This window comes from Hippopotamus amphibius, chromosome 7 (genome assembly GCF_030028045.1).
Source record: "Hippopotamus amphibius kiboko isolate mHipAmp2 chromosome 7, mHipAmp2.hap2, whole genome shotgun sequence".
Taxonomy (NCBI): Eukaryota; Metazoa; Chordata; class Mammalia; order Artiodactyla; family Hippopotamidae; genus Hippopotamus; species Hippopotamus amphibius.
Window position 1 is genome coordinate 1,690,638 of NC_080192.1, and position 19,750 is coordinate 1,710,387.

The window sequence follows — 19,750 nt, forward strand, 5'->3', positions numbered from 1 at the left end:
GGAGGAGCGAGTCTGCATCCTTCCTCTCAGTTCTAGGGGCTGTGGGGGCCTCGCCTGCCCCAGAACGTCAGGGTGATGTGCAGAGACCCTCGACCTTCACGGGACCCCAAAAGGCAGCTCCTAGTGGGGTCTGATCCTACCCGGGAGGTTAGGTTTTCTAACCAAGCTGCAGAGTTTTGAGAATGGAGGTCTGAGGGACAACACGACCTTGTGTCACCAGTCCTCTGGCTGCTCCTGCCCCAGGTGAGAGGCTCTTCCTGCTAACTCTGCCCCTTCCAGTGGAACTCCCCTCCGCCCTGGCATCTTCTCCTGGTCCTGCTGCTGCAGCTGCCTCTTCACAGAGTGAAGGGAGGACCCCCAGGCGGGCAGGCTCCACCTCTGCCTGCTTGTTTTCTGCCCACTGCAGGGAGCTCTAGGTCCGAAGGTTAGGTCCAGGCACCAGGAGGAGGCCCCGGGCTCTTTCTGCATCACAGGGCTTCTCAGTCACAGCAGGGGCTCAGACGATAAAGCAGGGGCATCCCAAGGTTTCTCTCGTCCACTCTGGCAAAGCGCCCAGCAGGGTTTTACCCAACCTCAGCACATACTTCTCTTTTCTCCAAGTCATGATGCTATTGCAAGTTGCTCTTATTTCCAAAATCATTTGAAACTGAAAACCTGGCAGAGGCTGTGCAGCCAGTGTGACGAGCCTTTCACCACGTTAATCCAGAAAGCCACGGCCACTTCTCCACAGACTTGGCACGAGGACCACTCTTCCTCTCTCCTGCAAAGGTCGGAGAAGTGTGACTCCTCGTGGCGTGGATGGCCAAGGTCACGGGGAAGAGAGAAACTGCAGGTCTCCGCCCATCTGCTTCTCGTCCATCACACGCCCACCTGTCCTGTGAAAACCTGAAGCCACACGGCCATGACTACACAAGGCCAGATGCAGCCCAAACCCGCAGCAGAAAGACACCCCCAGGGCCTGGGCGGTTCCTTCTACAGGGCACCGATGAGCAGGTAGGCAGGAGGGCTTCAGGAGGGACCAAGGGTGTGGTTTCATTCTGACGCAGCCATCAGGAACATGAGCATTCCAGAATATTCCGGAAGATCACCATTCTTTCCCCTACAGAGACTCCCCTGGGTTCTTAAAAATGCTTCTCATCTAAACTCCAAACCCTAACCCCAAACCTCAAGGACCTGTGAGGTCGGCCTGGGTTCACGCTTACCCCTTCCACAGGTGAGAAAACTGAGGCTCTGAGAGGTGAGAGTGACTCCCGCCGGGCCACCATCCAAGCGTGCATTACACCTGTCACACCTGCCGGGGTGGTCCCATCTAGGCAGCAGGCCCAGACGAGGGCAGGTGCCATCCCACACGGGTCCAGGTGAACCTGAGAGGATGTTCTGGTTTGGCGGAGGTGGCAGGGAGGACGGGACCCAGGGACAGAACTGCAAAGATGACAATGTCAGCCTAGGTATCATCCCAGCACCTACAGCACCGGGTATATCTCAGTTTAATGGGGAGTTGACATTTAAAGTGATTTAGATTGAGACACAAATCCTTCTATTTCATTTTTCAAGACTGATCTTTAACAAATGTCTATGCCAAATGCCGTATTTCATACCCACTGCGGCGCCCAGAAGCCATCAGAGCTGCGGTGTGGGCGGCGGGGCTGAGCTGGGGACCGTGGGTCACACCCAGGCCGCAGTGAGAGGGCAGAGCACAGACACACAACCACAGAGAGAGGTTCAGGGCGGCCAGACCCTGGGGCTCGAGGGTCAGGCTGGGGTGGGTGGAGTGGATGCCAGGGCCCGTTGTTCGGAATCAGAACCAGAACCGGGCTGGGTTAGGAAGGATGTCACCGCCCTGACGATTTCTGCCGTGCTCACGATGGCTTAACTTCCATCTCAAGTATACAATCTGACTTCACAGCACAGTTACAGAGGATCAGATTTCCTTCCGCCTTTCATGAAAAAATAAATCACTAAGCAATGAAATGTCACGTGTAAGGTTACAAGGGCATAGTAAACCAACAGGAGAAAACTGCGTTCGGTGCCTTTGCCAGTACTTCTGCCTAATTAGTTCATGAAACGTGGAATTAAGAAATAGTATCAACTCAAACAGCTCTGCTGGAAACAGGGGTGAGTCTGAACCTCATCCATCCCCATCGAAGGCTGGCGCTGACAGGACGAGAACACGTTGTGTGCTCGCCGGACCACAGGGGTGCTCCCGGCCATGGCACAGGCTGAGGGGCAGAGGGGCAAGCCTGGACAGCCGTGGCCGGTGTGGTGGGCTGGCTTCAGTGGACAGTGTGGTGGTAACAATGTCTGCTTGGTCTAGAACAACTGACCGATCAGCAAGGGTGTTCTCTGAAGCTCCCTCTATGGGGACACAGACCCTGCCGAAGGCGGGGCCCCAGCCTTCCCTTAGGATTGCTGAGATCTGGAACTATCTGGAATTCTCAGAACCCTGGGCGCCCCCCAACAGGTTGAGCTTGCCCCCCCATCCTGCAGAAAGCATCCTCCTCCATTTGGTCAGCAATCACTTGACCTCATGTTCTAAGCAACGGCCAAGCGCGCAGCTCCCAAAGCGGCCCCTCCAGGGATTCTTGAGAGGGGCCTGCTGCCTCCCCGAGGTCTGGGGGCCGTGACTGCTGCATCCTTGCATCCCAGCATCCAACATGGAGCCCAAAACGACGGAGGGCAGGGAAGCAGGGGGGCGGGGCGGGAAAGGGGAGCTAGCGATACTGATGCACGGATCACGTGACCCAGCTGTCTGTGCAGGGCCAAGGGGAAGGCCGCCCCAGGTGTGGACGAGCGAGTCAGAACTCAGTTGACCTTGACCCGGGCCTCTTGGCAGGCTGCCTGTCACCTCTGTGGCGGCAGGAACACCCGACCCCACTGTGGCGGCCTGTCCGTCACCCACTGGCTTCTCCACTGGACCCATTTCCTCTGTTTCAACCCTCGCTATTTACGTATTTAAGACGATGCAAAGAGCACCTGCTTTAAGGAACATCGAGACTCACGCAGCACAGCTACTGTGGACAGCTACCCGCGTGTCTTGCCTCCTATTACAAACCTGTGGCCAAAAGTGCTGACAGAAATATCGCGGGTTTGGGCAAAGCTGTGTTTTGTTTCTGGGCTCATTTCTGCTGAGAAAATGACGAATGTCGGGGCTCCCGAGGCGGCGGTGCCGGGCCGGCCATCTACGCTGGTGTTTACACGCGGAATCCATTAAAATGTCCAGCTATTATCGCCGTGATGAATAGCAGTGACTCGAAGGAACACAGAATGGATTGCAGACAAGGATCAGACTCATGATGGGGCATTTTTCATTGTTTGTGCGGAAGAAAGAATCGGTGAGGGGCAGGTACCAAGTTGCTTCTGGAGGAGAGCCCACCGTCCACTGACTCCCTGACACGTTAATCCTGGAACCTGCTGCACAAAAGCCTGTCGCCCTTGGGAGGACGTCCTGGGCACAGAGAGTCCAGATCCCTCCCGGAGGCTCTTGGAAGATGGACGGAGGGGCTGGCTTGGGCTGGGGTCCACCTGTCTCAGCCCTCATCCACGGTGAGAGGCGGCAGTCCTCCCGCACACAGTGCTCCTTCCAGGCGTCTCCTCTCCCTGGTCCTCCTGCGGAGCCTCACCCTGAGCTCAAGGGCCCTGTCTCCGCCCCCAAGTCAGGCTCTGAGCACCGTCTGGGCTCCAGCAATACCCATAAACACCTTCAGATCAAATTCCGGAAGACGGACAGCAGCTCCCAGCCCTGCCTGAGGGGCCGCTCAGCCTGAGCCCTCACAGCTCGGCCAGATCCTCCTCTGTCCCTTTCGTCCCCTCACGGGGCAGACGTGGCCCTGAGCCAGACGCTCAGCGCAGAGCCGGCACCCAGAACCAGGAGGGATCACGTAAGTCAAGGACGCTCCCTGGGGACAAGGACGAGGCCGCGTCCTCTTGCTTCGGGCCGAGCGGAGCCCAGCAGGAGACAGGAGGCTGTGGCCACAGCCTGGACCATTCCTGCAGCCTCCTGGCCGGGGTGCTGCTGGCATCCGCGTGGGAGGAGAGAGGCCTGCGGGGGGGCTGGAAGCACAGACCCCGCGGGCCTCCTCGGGGCGGGACGGCCCCGCATACGCCCCCCTCATCGCCACTGGCTTCAAACAGAAAATCTCCAGGTGAAAATCCTGTTTGTCCATTAGACAAACGCATTATCCCCCCTGACCTCACGCCGAGGGGTGGATCGTGATTCCCTCCTGGGGACCCGCCGCGTCTGAGGCGGGACTGTCTCCCGCGGCAGAGACTGGACTGATCTGGGTAAATCCCAGGGCACCCTCTGTCCCATCCTGGGTTCTGACGAGCGATGTCCTGGGCCCGCCTTGTTCCTGCACTGGGCCTCAGTCCCCATGCTCGGTGGGTCAGCCTGTCATGGACGCGGTCCCGGCTGGGGCTTCCTCACCTGCTTTCGGGTCCCGGGGGCGGGGGGTGGGGTGGGGAGTGGTGATGTGACAGAGCCCGACCTCCCTGTTGGGAAACCGGAGCAACACAGAACCCCACCTCCCCCTCTGCCCCCACCTCTGTGCTCCAGTGCCTCCCAGGAGGCAGCGAGCCACCTGGACCAGGGACCAGCTCAGAGGATGCCCAAGGTGCATCCCAGGTGTGTTTCTCTGAAACGGGAGAAGCAGGAAGCAGGGCTTAGGTGTGGCTGCGTCCTCAGGAGGAAGCCTTGCCTGCAGGACGGGCGCCCTGGGGGCCCACGAGCCCCCGCCCTCCGCACACTGAGTGCACCGCCTGCCACGAGCTACAGCGGGAGGGGCCGTGGCAGATGAGGAGCCCCCGAGGCCAGCGGTCCAGAAAGGTCCTCCTCGCACAGGGCCGGTGGGGACCCTGCAGGGGCGCCCAGGACGCCTGCCTGGCAGGCCGACGGAAACTCCAGAAGCCTCTCAGGATGGTCCAGCTCCTCTTCCCAAAGGAAACACAAAAGACCGGCCAGAAGACGGCCGCCCAGGGCCTCCGGTCAGTAGGGCCGCCCGCCACCTCGTCCCGGATCAGAATCAGCTTCCTTGTATTGGTTTTCGGAAGGAGCAGCGCGAAGGGCCGGTAACAATCGCTTCTGGTGGCCGGGCGGCTTGTTCGGGGGCAGAGAGGAGCCAAAGGTCCCCCCCACAAAGGCCCCCAGGAGCCCTGGGCCTCCCCCCGGGGTTGGGATAGTCCTGTTTGTGGGAGCCCATGCCCGGCAGGGAGGCTGGGGACCCTCGAAGCCCTGGGCCATGAAACGGACTGAACGTGTGGTCCTGCATGCTGGGGATGGAGCCTGTGGTCCCCAGGGCCCAGGGGAGGTCTGGCCTGGGCCGACAATGGACGGACGGCCAGATGGTGGGGAGAGAAGGCCTTCAGCTGCGACGGGCGGAGGCCTGGAGGATGCCAGTCAGGGGGAGTGACAAACCGCACCAGTGCTCCCCGAAGTCCTAGCCCTGGGGGAGGGGGCCCTGCCATCCCGGCCGTGGAGGGAGTCATGTTCCCAGAGAAAGAGGGCAGGACGCACACGAGGGACAGAACGGGGGGGTGGCACCCCCAGGCACCGCAGAGCATCAGAAAGGCTGCAGGGGTTCCTGGGTAACCCTGTGCCTGGGCGAGAGCCTGGCAGGGTCGGGGCACCCTGTGGAGGAGAGGGGAACCCCGGGCCGCCGGGCTGCGCTCTGGGGGGAGACGGGGCTCGGGCTCCCGGTGAGGCTGGGAGGGGCCAAGGGCACACGGCGGGGCCCTCAGGCCTTAGACCACATCTTTCTTCCATCGGCCACACGGGGGTCAGCCACCCAGTGGCGGACTTCACCTGCCAGGATGCCCCCAGGCTCCCCTTCAGGACGGCGGCCACCACCCTCCCTGCCTGGGCACCCACGGAAACATCCTCTGCAGGGACGCTGGGCGCCTGTCACGTGGCCCCCCTTTGTCCCCAGCGAGTCCTGGTCCTTCCGACCTGGGTGTGGCCCGGTGCCTGCTGTGTGCGGGCCAGGAGGGGTCAGGCCGGGGTCCCCAGTGCTCCCGACACCTGCCTGTGCTCACCACCCTGCACCCGCCACGCCCCCTCCCGGGTGCCGCAGACATGTCCGGGTCCCTCCGTCCCTGCTGCGACCTCAGCCTCTCACCTGCAGCCCCTCCCAGCCAAGCAGAGCGACCTGAACTTCATGGCCAGGCTGGCCCTGGTGGCTCGAGAGCCACTTGGGAGTCGCTCGGGATGAACTCACACCTCGTACAGCCCCCCGGGTCCCGCCTCAGTCCTGGTGGCACCTCGACCCCTGAACTCATAAGGGCCGGCGTCCGGGGAGCTGGCCGTAGGCGGGCCCACTGTGGACCCTTTCCTGACTTCTCCCGGCTACGTCAGCTCACCGGTCACCTCCCTGGGAAGCAGTGCTGATGAGCCGCGTGAGAATCTGGGAGAAAGGGCTTGAGTCCGTCGCATGAGGGGCCAGACCTCCCCGAGGGCAGCCGCAGGGCCCAGCAGAGCACGGGGTGTTGGATCTTGATAAGCCCACGTGGCTGGATCAGACCCAAGGCTCCGGAACATTCCCTGTAGCATCCTGGGGTGATTTCCCTTTTCGTTTTCCTGGGGAGTCTTCAGGGTTTTCCACTGCCTGACTCCTCTGCATTTGGGGTCTACCCACAACTTTCTGGGAGCATCTGTCAGGGAGCCCCGCACTGCCCCTCCCTCGAGGAACCCTCCGTGGAGGCCATCCTGCCGCCGGGCGCTGTGCTAGGGGTCGCCCGGCTTCCCGAGGTCCCTTCATCCTCACCCCGCTGGACCGCCTTACCTCGGCCTCCTGAAGATGTGAAGCCCGGAGCGGGGAGCGGGGCCACGGCTCCCTGACCCCGGGAGGACCGTCCAGTTCCAGATTCCTGACTGGTGGACCCCTCCCCCTGTGGACTTTGGGCCGGCGTGGAATTCCCTTGCGTCCTGACTCTGGAAGGTCCGGGCCGCTGTTTTCCAGCTTGGAGAGCTTCAGCCGAGAAGCCAGATACACTCTGATGTCTGAGCCTTTGTATGTGACCTATTTTTTCCCTCTGAGTTTTTAGAATGTTGTTTTCATCTCCAGTGGCCTGAAATTTCATGCTGATACGCCCCAGGACGAGTCTTTCTTCATCCATTTCCGGCCTGCGGTGCGTCCTTGCACACAGGAAACCCAGGCTTTGAGTCCTGGGAAGTTTCCTTAGAAATATTTCTTTGATAATTCCTTCTTCATTAGTCTCTATTTTTGGATCTTATATTCTTTAGACCGCCTGTATCGATCTAATCTGTTTTTTTTTCCTTTCCTACTTCCTACTTCTTTTTTTTTTAAGTTCTGCTCTCAGCTTTCTGAGATTTTCTCAATTTTATGTCCCAAATATTTGCCAGAGTTTTAACAAATTCTGTTACACATACACACATACTTATACAGGCATGTACTAAGTCTGCCAAGACATACACACACATCACATGTGAGTGTGCGTGTGTGTAATTTCCAGAAGCACTTTCCCATCTTCTTACAGATCTTGAAATAAGTCCTCCTTCCAGGAAGTTACTGCCTGGTAACAAACAGCCCCTGACTCGGGGTGAGCCAGGCGGGTTCCTCGGGCATCTCCGCAGCCTCTGGGACACCAGCTCCTCTAAGCTCCTAACCCCATTCCTTAGGCTTGTGTTCACCATCTCTCTCCTCTCGCAAGATGAAGATCCTGATGCTGGAACCCTGCGGGTAGACAGGGGGCTTCACAGAGGGGCCTCGGACCCCAGCTCACAGCAGCTTCTGCATTGGGTTGGTAGGCTAGAGGGTGGGTAGGGTCTCCCCCAAATTCTTGTCCACTGGGAGCCTCAGAATGTGACCTTCCTCAGAACTGGGTCTTTAAAGATGGAATGAATTAAGGACCTTGGGATGAAACCCTCCCTCGTGTAGGGCGGGCCCTAAACGCGACACTGGTGTCTGTGAAAGCAAAGAGGGAAGTTCAGGTGCACAGGGAAGGAGCCGGAGGCAGAGCCCAGAGGGTCGTGGCCACAGCCCAGGAGGCCCCAGGACTGCAGGCAAACCCCAGTGGCTGGAAGAGGCAGGAAGGACCCTCCCTGAGGACACCGGAGGGAGCACGGCCCCGCCCACACCTTGAACTTGGACTTCCAGCCGGCCACACCGCGAGGGAATGGTTTTGTTGCTGTAAGTCACCCAGCGGGCGGTCACTTGTTACAGCAGCCAGGGGAAGCTCAGATCTTAAGTTTTTCGGAAAAGAAGCACCAGTGTTCAGACTGCACCCTCTGGGAGCAGACAGGTCTCACATCTCAGGACTGGGTTTCCCTCTATCTCCTGGTTTTCAGTAAGTTCTCCCACACCTGGCATTAGCCTTATGGGGTCCAGAGTTGCACAGGTGCGATGCCTCCCTGGCGTGAGCCTCTGGGGGCTCCAGGCTCCTGTGGGGTACATTGGGGGCCCCAGCCAGGGGCCAGGTGGTGAGGACCTGGGAGCCCTCCTGTGGCCTTTCCACCCGCCCCACTGTGTCAGCCCCACCGCCACTCCACACGCAGGGGGCCTGCACCCCGACTCCTGAGTCCTGAAGTCTGAGGGTGACCCAGCCGCTCCCCTGGGGTTCAGCTCCCCCGACCTGCCTCCCCCACCTGGCTCTGCTGCGGCCTCCTCTTCTGTTTCACTCCCCACCCCCACGTCCCCGCCACCTCCAGGGGTTTCCAGCTGGCAGAACTGGGAAGCCTGTTTCTGTTCTTTACAACTGGGGGCCTGGTACAGGCACCTGCGAAGTGTCCCCCGACTGCCCTTCGAGAACCTGAGCCCCCGTGTGCGGGGTCCAGTGCGCGGGGCCCCTGCAGCCTCCTCCTCCTGTGTGTACATCCCTGGACGGCTGTCCGGCACAGGGACGTTGGCTGACGGGTGGAGGCCTGAGCCACGTGCTGGGCGAGCTCCTTGGACAGAAGGCCCCGGCCCGTCTTTCTCAGGAATATCGGGGGGCCACACCGGACACACACGGGGCCCTCGGGTGGTACCTTTTGAATCCAAGAACGCAGAGGCCTCCAGCTCGAGGCTGGGCCTTCCTAGGACTCCTCCCTCCCGAAGCTCCGAGCCTCAGAAGCTGAGCCACACGTGATCCTGGGGGGAGGCGGCGGCCTGGACGAGGCCGGCCGTCTTTGGGACCGTGAGGATGGACGACCAGCGGGGCACTGCCCCCACCCCCACGCCGTGCCCGCTGGCTCTTCCATCCCGGGCCAGGGCTGTGCAGGGTGGACGCGCAGCACAGACGGGCGACCGCAAGAGCCGCCCGCGCCTGGACGCCGCGGGGTCCGCGTGCAGCGCTCTGCGGCGCGGGCGCGGCCGGCTCACGACGAGGGGAGGGGGGCGGGGGGATGACCCGCAGGCTGCGGGCCTGGCCTCCGGGCGTCAGGCAGAGCGGGGCGCCCCTCCCTTCCTGCATCCAGGCGGGCCCCCGGCGCCCGTCCACACCTCGCTGCCATGCCCTCCCGGGTCTAGGACGCGTGGGCCGGGCAGAACGTGGACATCCAGGGGCAAAGGTGACCGGAGGCGGCTCCCGGGAAAGTGCTTCAATGTCACGAGTTTCCACGGCAGCCAAGGTCCTGAGGAGAGTGTACAGACCCCCAGGATGCCCCGGCCCCACAGTGGGGTGTCTACACAGCACAGAATTAAAGTGTGGGGCTCGGCTGCTAATCCGAGATGGACACAACCCGCTGGCTTGTTCTGGTCTAGAAGGCGTCACAGCCGCTGCCGTGGAGCATCTCCGACGCGGAACTCCACACACGTGGCGGACGGAGCACAGGTCAGGCGGTCCCGGGCGCTGCCCCGGCCGCTCACACCTGGACAGAAGCCGCTCGTGGGCAGGGCGACGGGGGCCTCACGCCCACCTGGGACCTGGCCTTCGCCTTCCCCTTCTGCCCGCCCCGTCCGCCCTGCCGTCAGGGGCCGTGGGGCTGTGGAGCCTGGAACGTGCGGCTGGGGGGTGGCCAGCCCGCGGCCTGTCTCGGGGAGCGGAGGCCACGCGGGTGCCAAGGATGGGGCCGTGATGCCCACCCGGTCTCCCTGCCCGGTGTGGACCGACGCCACGGAGCAGAGACACAGCACAAACGCAGCAGCTGGAACAGGGATCTCGGGAGCCTCAGATGCCAGGTTCCCCCCGCCGCGCACCCCCAGGACGCCGGGTCCCCGGCTCTTCACCGCAGCCTGCCCTGGTCCCCGCGGGACCTCACGTTGTGACCCTGTGCGCGCATCACGAAGCGGCTTTCACCCTCAAGACGCGGATGCGCCCAAATATTTTTATTCTCTTTCTTCCTCTGTCTTTTAAATGCCGATTGTGAGCCACTAAATGAATTTCACACCCAGTCATGGGGTGACGACCTGCACTCTGAGAAGCGGCGATCTAGGAAACGCACACGTCAGCAGCTGCCCTGCGGTCTGGGTTATATTCATCAATTAACCGGTTTATCTCACGTATCTACAGGGCCACAAGCCCTGCGCCTGCCCTCAGGCGGCTCCCGGTTTGCGGGGGACACAGAGCAGGGAGCGGCCACGCCCCCGCGGAGAAGGGGGTGGGGCGAGACCAGGCGGGGGCAGGGTGGCAGCCACTTCGGACATGGCCCTGGCTGCAAGGCGGGCTGAGACCTGGCAGCTGGGATGGAATTAGCAGTCATGTGGTCAAGCAATCCTGAGGTCTCTTAAAGCGCTCCTTGCGGAAAACCAATTTATGGTAAAACGTGAAACCCCAAGGTGCTAATCTGCCATCTGTAAGAGGCCCGAGACGCAGCCGTGGAAGGGGATTACGTGCTCCAGTTACAGGCGTTTGGGTCAAGAGCTTTGAAGACAGGTCTCTGCAGGCCAGGATCACCTCTGCAGACACCTGGGAAGATGACAGAGCCCACCGGTCCCCTAGGGTCATCTCCTGGCCACCCTTGGGATCTGCTGACCCGAGGGCCCGGGGCCACTTCCCAGGTGGGATGTGACACCTCGGGCCAGCACTCAGGCCGGAGGTCACTGTCACCGCACATGTCCGTCCACTCAGCCACGCCTCTGAGAGTGAGCACCGCCCTCCGGGGGGACTGAGAGGCCCTGAGCGTGCGTGCCCCTCCCTGACCAGCCCCACGTGTGCGGGGCCCCCCTGCCTGGACTGTGGGCTTCTGCAGCACCTGTTCCTGCACCAGGCGCCCTCCAGGGCTGGCTGACCTCCGGATGCACGGATCAGAGCACGGATCTTCTGACCCAGAAGATGCCTGGGGCCCCTGCAGAGCCAGGGCCGCGTTTGAGTTGGGCAGACCCGGCAGGCTCAAGCCCCACCTCCACGGCCCCCTGACCCCCGGCCGGCGGCATCCCTCAGTCTCTCCCAGCTGCAGTTTTCACGGCTATAAAACCGAGATGATGATTCTGAGCTCTGAGGCCTGTGAGGCCGAAAGGAACAAGTATCTGCACCTTCTCTGCAAAGCTCTTAGAGCAAGTTAAGGACCAGGGGCTGTGCCCGCAGGGAGGGGGGTGCTGGGGCTGCCGAAGGGGCGCCCTTTGCGTGCAGTCGGCCCCCCAGAACCTCTGCGGGGCAGGGGTGCAGGGAGCTGGGAGCTGGGAAGGGCTCGGGGGCTTGATGGGAGGAGATGCCCTGGTTCACAGTGAGGAGACCAAGGGGGAACTCGGGACTACAGGGCCTGGAGGGCAGGTCTGAGCCTGCGGCCACGCACACCCAGGCCCGCCGTGTGGTCAGGTGGTCTGCAGCACCTCCTCTGCGTGTTCATTCCAAAGACCCCCGAAGCAGCGTCTCCCGCCCCAGAGCTGGCCCGGACCCCCTGGGCATCCACACCCTGACCCCCAGGCCCCACGGGCCTGGGGACGGCGGCTCCAGGGGTCCCGGGGTCTGCTTGTCCCCAGGGCTGCCTTTCGGGAAGCCTGGAAAGGTCGGCTGCCTCCTGGGCGCTCGGGACGGGGGCAGCCCCAGCTCAGAGGCCCTTCCGCTCCCGGAGCCGAGAGGCAGGTGGCAGGCGATGAGCCGGCGGCCCGGCCCCCCTCCCAGGTGTGATGACGGGTCCCTCGCCTCCGTGCTGAACACGGATAAACAAGCACGGCTGCGGCTCAGACGCGCGCACGGCCGCGGCTTCCACCACCAGAGATGCGGGGCGCTCGCCGCAGCCTGGCTCCACGCTGCGCACGGGCGGGTGGCCCTGCTCCGGACGGGCCCCCCAGGCCTGCCCGAACTCCCACCTACACAAGAGGCCGCAAGACATCCGATGGGCCGCCCGGGTGCAGCCGGGGCCCTGTGTCTCAGCGTGGCAGCCCGGTCCTCGGAAGGGGCCGCCGGAGGCCTGACGTGTCCCCACCCGACCTCCCTGGCGGCGCCGGGACCGGGGCACCCCAGGCTCCCCTCGGGGCAGGTTCACCAACGGGGCCTCTTGAGGACGCGGCTGAAACAGCTCCTCTGAGTCCCCAGCGGACGCCGCAGGGCGGGAAGGGGTGGATTTTCCTCTCGTCTACCTCCTGAGGGGCCGCGGCCCCCACTCTCTGCGGCGGGTGCCAGTGGAGAACTTCCAGATCCTTCCACGAGGCCCCAGACCTCCCGGAAGCAGCACCCCCCGGCACTGAGGCGGGAATCTCGGCCAGGAGTCACAGCCCACCCAGCCCTCAGCTTTCTACGTAAACCTCGGGAGGCAGAGCCCGGGCGAGGGTGATAAGTGGCTGGTGGCGCCCAGCACCGCGCGGGCCCAGAGCACGGAGCCCCAGAGCTGCCCCTGCGGCCCGGCCGCGAGGCCCCGCTTCCCTGGCCCGCACCACCCCAGCCTGAGCGTAACGGATTTTCCTCTGGAAGAGGAATCTCAGAGAAGACGGCCCCAGAACCACGTTGCCATCCTCTGCCTCCCAGCCTGCGGGAGACCAGCGGGGACCCCAGGGTCCACGTGTGCCCCTCTCGGTGGACTCCAGGAGGGACAGAGGCGCCCTCAGGAGCTCTCGGGGTCTCTGCTCCAAACGGCCACCGTGCCTGCCTGGGGGGAGGGGAGGGCCTGGACAAGGCCCACGACCCTCCCCAGTCCTTCCTCTTTAAAGGCCCTTCACCCGGGGGCAGGGGGTCCTGAAGCCCCTCTGCGAGTTCTAACGTTCCCTCCAGCCTGGCGCCTGCAGCCCACCTCCCAGAAACAGGACAACTTCAGCAGCAGAGTCGTGCGGGTTGGCCGGACTGGAGGGGGTTCTGTGCAGCCTCCCGGGCCGACGGGCACTGAGTGACCCTGCGATGAGGCCGAGCGGCCTGGGGACAGACGGCTCTGGCCGCAGAGCAGGGAGGCCTCGGAGGACGAGCGGCCGGCAGCCTCTCCGCGTAAGGGAGCCAGCGACCAGCTTCTGTCTGTCCCGTCATCGCCGGTGTGGGGTGTGGGGTCCACCCCGCCCTGTGTGCTCTGGTGCCCCAGGCCCCGCACCCCCAGGACAGCCGGGGCCGCGTACGTACCGTGGTGGTCTTTATGCGCCCGCCGGGCTGCGTGCACGTCCAGCCTGACCGGTTGATCAACAAGTCACAGCCTTCCCCCTCCAGACAAGGGAGCATGTCACACCACTGCTTCGTTTTGATAATTCGAGCTGTGGAGAGAGCAGAGAGCCGTCAGCGCCGGCCTGGGACGTGGGCCCGACTCCCAGCACCGGACGTCAGGGATGGGACAGCCCGGGGGTCAGTGCCTGGTGTCAACCAGGGTGGCCTGGCCAGGCCGCCGCCCCCTCCCTGGACTCCCAGTCAGTCGCTCGCTGCCCACGGCCAGCTCTGCCATCGACGGAGTGACAAGGACCTTGGGGACAGTTTCAAGGAGCAGCCACGGCCCTTCCCGGAGAGGACAATGTAGTTTTCTCCTTGGTCTGGAATCCATGCGACAGTCAGGAAAGACAGCAGGACGGGGTCTCCCAGTTAGGACCCCCTCAGATGCAGTGGGGTCCACCCGTCCACAGGCAGGAACCCAGGGGCCTTGCTCGGGGCTGGGGGGCGGTGCGGGCAGGAGGCGGCGGGGACTTCTGGTGCATCTTACGACGACCACAGCCCTCCTAGGACCTCATCCACAGAGGGGACCCTCCCCGCAAGGCTGTCCCGGGGCTAGTGACATCAGGGCGTGTCATCACCAGAGGAGCTGAGGACAGGTAGACCCCCGTGGCCGCGAAGCACCGATGACCCCAATTCCACACTTCCAGGCGGCAGGGGGCTGCGTCTCTCTCTTCCTGGGAAGCCCACCACCTTTCTGTGGCTGTGGCGGGGGGCCTGGGGGACCCTCTGTGATGGAAACCCTGGAAGGAGGGACTTTGTGATGGAGAGACCGCAGATGGCATTCGTAGACCTGTTGTCATAGGAACCTGGGAACCACGGGGCGTTTCCGCATGGGGACAAAGTGACGCATGCCATTCTTAAAGCAGGTGCGACTGCTTCAGCGGTTACAGGCTGCGGGCACGGCTGCAGCCCTCGCGGCCCCACGCGAGGCGTGGCCGGCGCTTGGATGATGCCCTGCTCTTCCTACATCTTGAAACTCTTAATAACTTTTAAAGATCCCAGCATTTCCACTTTGCAGGGGGGCCGCCAATCTCACTGCCAGCCCTGCAGGCACTGACTGTCCCTGCAAAGGCGACAGGGGACCTGGGAGGGGCCTCACCCCGGGGGGCCTGGGCCTTGTGGTCTCTGCAGGGGAGGGGCCTCGGTGCGTCTTAACAAAGGGTGGACTGGGAAGTGGTCTGGAACACAGACAAGGACAGCAGCTCGGGCGACCTCTTGGTGCCGATGCCAACAAACGAGCAGGAGCTGCCTGAGCACAGCGGGCGTGTCCGGGGATCGATTGGTGACGCCTGCCACGGGCACAGCAGAGGACCCGGGGTGGGGGTGCCGCCCACCTGGCCCCACACCTGGCGTCTCCCCACCCACAGCCAGCTGGTCCTCCCGAGACCAGCTCCTTTCTAGGCTGAGCTACGGATGGAACTGGGACACCCCCCGCCCCCGGCAAGTCAGGATGAAGTCCTGACCCCAGGGTGGCTGGACCTGGAGGCGGTGGGGCCTTTACAGAAGTGACTGAGGTTCCACGAGGTCATAAGGGTGGGGTCTCACCCCACGGCTTCGGTGTCTTTATAGGAAGTGACCTCAGAGAGCGCCACCTCTCCCACGTGGGACACAGCGCAGGCGGCCGTCCGTGGGCCAGGAGGGCGCCCCACCAGGAGCAGGGCACCTTCGCCGCAGCCTCCCGCCTCCAGAACTGCCAGGAAAGAATTTCTGCCGTTCAGGCCGCACAGCTTACGGTGCCTCGTCACCGTGCTGGAGCTAAGACGGCCCGGAGACCCCATGGCTCAGAGACGCCCCTCATCCAACTGCAGGTGGCGTGGGGAGCCCTCCGGCTGGGTGGCAGCGTGGTTCCCATGCGGGGAGATGCCGGTCTGCGGCCCAGAAACGTCTCCAAGACAGACGACAAACCACGGCATCCCCGCCGCACCTCGGGCTCCGCGCAGCCCTCCCAGGACCGCGGGCGCCAGGCGGCCGCTCTCCCTGGCATGTCCCCTCGCACCGCTCTTCCTCGTCGGCTCATCATTTCTGCAGACGTCCCCGCGGCAGCTCCCTGGTGCACCATTTTGGTGACGGTAAAAGACAGCACAGAAACCTCGTCGCACACCAACAGACGCAAACCTTAAACCCATGAAGAAGCGACAGGATTGAAATCCACAGCCTGCCAATCCCCGGAAATCCGTGTGCGCGGCCTGGAGAAGATTGTGGGGAGTTAAAGAAAGAAGGGAGGGTTTCTCGGGGATCAACCAGGACAGACGGGGTGGGAAGAGGCTCAAGTGTCTGAATCTGTGCTCCTGTCTGTCCCACGTCTGTCTGCACCTAAGGAAACGTTGTCAGCCTACTGGGCCCGGCTCAGAAACCTCCGTCACCAGGGAGGCAGGGGCCCAGCCCCGGGCTGGGCCCAGGGAGCCAAAAACAGGAACTTGGTCTTCTTAGGCAACAGACCCACCCTTCAGCTGCTCGAGGGAAATGCAGTTCTGGAGGCAGGGAGACCATGGTGAGGCCCTGCACGGAGAGGCCGGAGCCATCCCGAAGGGGCTCAGCCCAGACCAGGGTGCCAGGGCAGCACAGGCAACCTGCAGGCCCAGGAGGAGGGTGGATTCGATCCTGCACTGCTGTGCCGGCCGGGGACCTCAAGCCAGCAGTGCTCCCGTGGGCTCCGTCCTCCCCGGGAAGCTCGGTGACCATGGGGACAGAGGAGGAGCTGCAGGTGGAGTACCCAGGCCGGGGCTCAGCCAGTCCACACCCAAAACACACGTCTTTCGAGGTCAAATGAGGACAGAAGCCACTCTCGGCCACTGACCGGGGGTAGATGGACGCTGCCGGAGACCGAGCCAGCCTCCAGGCATCCAAGGGGCTGGGACACCTGCTGGTCTCCTGGGGGGCTCACCCCCCAGGCCGCAGCTCAGCACGGCTCCAGGCCCTCGGTCAAGGCCGCGGGCCCCGCTCCCCTTCCCCAGAGCACAGGCCCCTGCTGACCCTGAGCCTCCGCCTCTGCTCTGTTACACACTCGGCTCTAAGAGCTGGGCAGACGCGGGGGGACACACCCCCCCCCATAAACATTGTGGGACAACATTTGAGGGTCAGGAAGAGGGAGGAGAGCTTGGGGGGGTCCCGAGTGCCTTCAGTGGGGGGAGGGGCGTAGGTGCCGCCCACGCTGCAGCCACAGAGCCTGGCCACACGTGTTCATACACGTACACACATGTGCACATGGGCACACACACACACAGGAATGCAGAGGTCACACAGAGCACACATGCTGACACCCACAAAGGCATGCACACCACACTCACCCATGTGAGACAGCACACATGTGCCCACCGCATACACATACACGGATAGGCACACACGTTCACAGGCACAGCCACCGCCATCCACGTGGGACCCCTTCGCGGGCCGGCCCAGCACACAGCAGGCACGTGACATGTTTGCAGAGCAGACAGACACACGGATTCCCTGGCCCCCGCCCTGTCCCCACCCGGCCGGGGGCCTGGGCGCTGCCGACGGAGCCCACCACACGCGCCTTTTGTTGCCGCGGGAGCTCTGCTCACCCAGCCGCAGCCCACTTCCTGCTGGGGGCGGTCGGAGGCGCAGGGTGGGGCCTCCATGTCCCAGGCACAAAGGGGCCTTTCATGCCCGAACGTCACCACCTCCTCTCTGCGGGCCCAGACGCGGCAGCTCGCAGCTGGGGGGTGGCCCCCAGGGCTGGGGCCTGAGGGAGCAGTGATGGTGGCTGACGCCTGGGGACAGCGGTCCAGCCTGGTCCTGTGTCACAGCCAGGGGCCCTCGGCCCTGCAGGCCAGGGGCATGGGTCTCCCTCTGGCCACGCGCCCAATGCCCGGGCCAGGCCCGGAAGAGAGCAGGTCTGTCCAGGCTGGGCCTCGGGCCCAACGTGGACCAGCTCTGCCACCCTGAGCCTCTGAAAGGGCGCTGCAGCTCCCGACCGGGCCCAGTCCACACTCCCCTCCCTGCACCTCGCATGCATACACGTTCCCACACGCACACACACGTCTACTGTGTGCACGTGAGGACGTCGGCCTGCAGCATCACCTGCCCTCCAGCGGCCAGTGCCGGGGCCGTGGGAAGGAGAGGCTGGGCCCCTTCTCTCTGAATGTCCCTCTGCGAGGACACCCGGGTGATTCCAGGCCCAGAGGCTCCTTCGCGGCCGCTGCCTCCCCAGAAGGAAGCCGCCTCTGCAGCCCAGATGCCTGCGAAGGATGGAAGAGAAGGCCTCCCGGGACACAGTGGGAGGGGCTGGCGGCTGGGAGGAGAGCAGGTCAGGGCCCGGGGTGTCTGAGGGGCTGAGAGGACGGGGCCCGGCCGGGGCGCAGGTCCTGGACACGACCGGACGGGTCCAGGTGGGTCTGGGCCAATCGGCTGCAGGGCCAATTCACCAAAACTGTGGGGCAAATGGTACCCGGAGTCGAAGACAGATCCCGGCAGCCACAGGTGACAGGGGCGCAGGGGGGCTGCGGGGACACGTCCAAGAGGAGACGGAGTGACGCTCACTCAAGGGACAGGCCGGCCTCCCGAGCGAGCAGGGCGCCGGGGCCCCGCAGAACCCGCGGGAGGGCCCTCAGGACAGGTGCCCTCCAGGGTCCAAGGGGGGGCCCAGCTCCTTCCTCATCAAGAGACAGAAGGAGCCGGCCCTGCGGTCCCCCCTCCAAAGATCAGAGGGATTCGGGGCTAAGCTCGCTCAGACCCCACAGCTGGCGGAGACGTGGGCCTTCGGCTGAGGTCACTCACACCCTGGAAAGCTACTGGCGCTCTCTTCCCGTGTGCGATTTCTCAGGAGCCCGCAGAACATCCATGCTGACCCAAACAGCAGAGCCCAGCAGCGTCTTTCCCCGGAAGGCCCACACGACGAGCCTTTTCTATCTGCTCATGTTTCCTGAGCGCTTGCCCTTGCCAGGCCTGTGAGGGCCCCCAGCTGCCCACCCTCCAGGGCCACTGTTCTGGAATTTTCCTTCTGGGGAAAACGATGACCCGCTCAAGGCGGGAGTGAATGCAGCCCTGCAGGGCCTCCGCGCCAGACCCGCCCGTTCAAAGAGGACGCTTAGCGCTGTGGCTTCTCCCCGACTGGGCGAAGCACCCCTATCTGACTCCTTTCAACCCTCCTGATCAGGGTCTCGAGGAGGTGCAGAGGGTCTGAGTGGACCCCAGTTCAATCAGCTCACCCGCCACGGGAGTCTGCTATGGCCAAGAGCCTGTGTGCCCAGCTGTTGACCGCGTGTGTGCGTTTGTGTATGTGTGTGCGTGTACACGTGTGACGTCTGAGGTTCTATTCTAGGAACCGAGCTGCATGTACGTGGGGACCCTGCAGCCAGTGACACCCCTTCCCACCAGGACACGTGTGATGCTGGGACCCCCTCCTCGTTTACCAGCACAAACAAGCTCCAAAGACGTGGAAGCTCAGAAAGGTGCCCCCACCAGACGACCTCACCCACCCCCCAAAGCTAAGGAATCGGACAACCAGGACGACCTTGAAGCCCCTCCCCAGGGCCCGGTGGGCGGCACACCTGCTCGGTCAGCGACTGCGGCCGCACGCGTGCCGCCCGCCTGAGTCTGCACAGATGGTCGGGGCCGGGCCGGGATGGCAGAGACGGCACCGCGCGCTCCACGCCCGTGCCCTTCGCTGCCCGTAAATTGCACGGTTCCCTGCGGAATCAACTGCTTCTTCATTTCCATTAACACAGGAAGCTGCTAACTTTACTCAACAGCTTGGAAGAGTGAATCGTCCAGAACAAAACCAGGGGGATTCCGGAACTCTCCGGCCACATCCTCAGATACCGTCGCAAATGGACCTCGTCCGTGTGAGGCGGGGAGCCGCTCTCTCCGGCAGCATCTAGTCCAGAAGTATCTGTCCCCAAAGGCCCCCAGATCTTGCTGGTGACAGAGGGGTCAGGCCACATCCACACACACGAGGAAAGGGGTGGCTGACATTCAATGCAAGCATATAGACACTAATTATACACACACACACACACAAGCAAACGCACACGGCCCATGGGAGTCAGACATAACTGGAACGTACCCAGGGTTCCGGAAGAATCTACCGCGCGAAGAGCTGACCCAGGCCCCGAGGATGTAATCGCGTCACTGTCGCTGCGGGAACGTTTCGAGGATCCCAGGAGGGCCCTGGGCCCCCATCTTCGTGCTTCTCGGGGCGGCACACGCAGGCCCCTCCTGGGAGCGGTGACCAGCTGGGGCAGGGAGGCCTGCGGGGCTGGGAGGTCAGAGGGCACCCTGGGTAGCCACCCCCCCC

At 63.4% G+C, this 19,750-nt stretch overlaps 1 protein-coding gene across 1 annotated transcript in view; it reads right to left on the bottom strand.

Annotated features, from left to right (window-relative positions):
* Positions 1-19,750, bottom strand: part of TAFA5 (TAFA chemokine like family member 5) — a 191,625-nt gene that overhangs the window by 15,468 nt on the left and 156,407 nt on the right. The window contains exon 3 of the mRNA XM_057742878.1: positions 13,414-13,541. Within this exon, the coding sequence (XP_057598861.1) occupies positions 13,414-13,541 (128 nt within the window). The remainder of the gene's footprint in view (positions 1-13,413; positions 13,542-19,750) is intronic.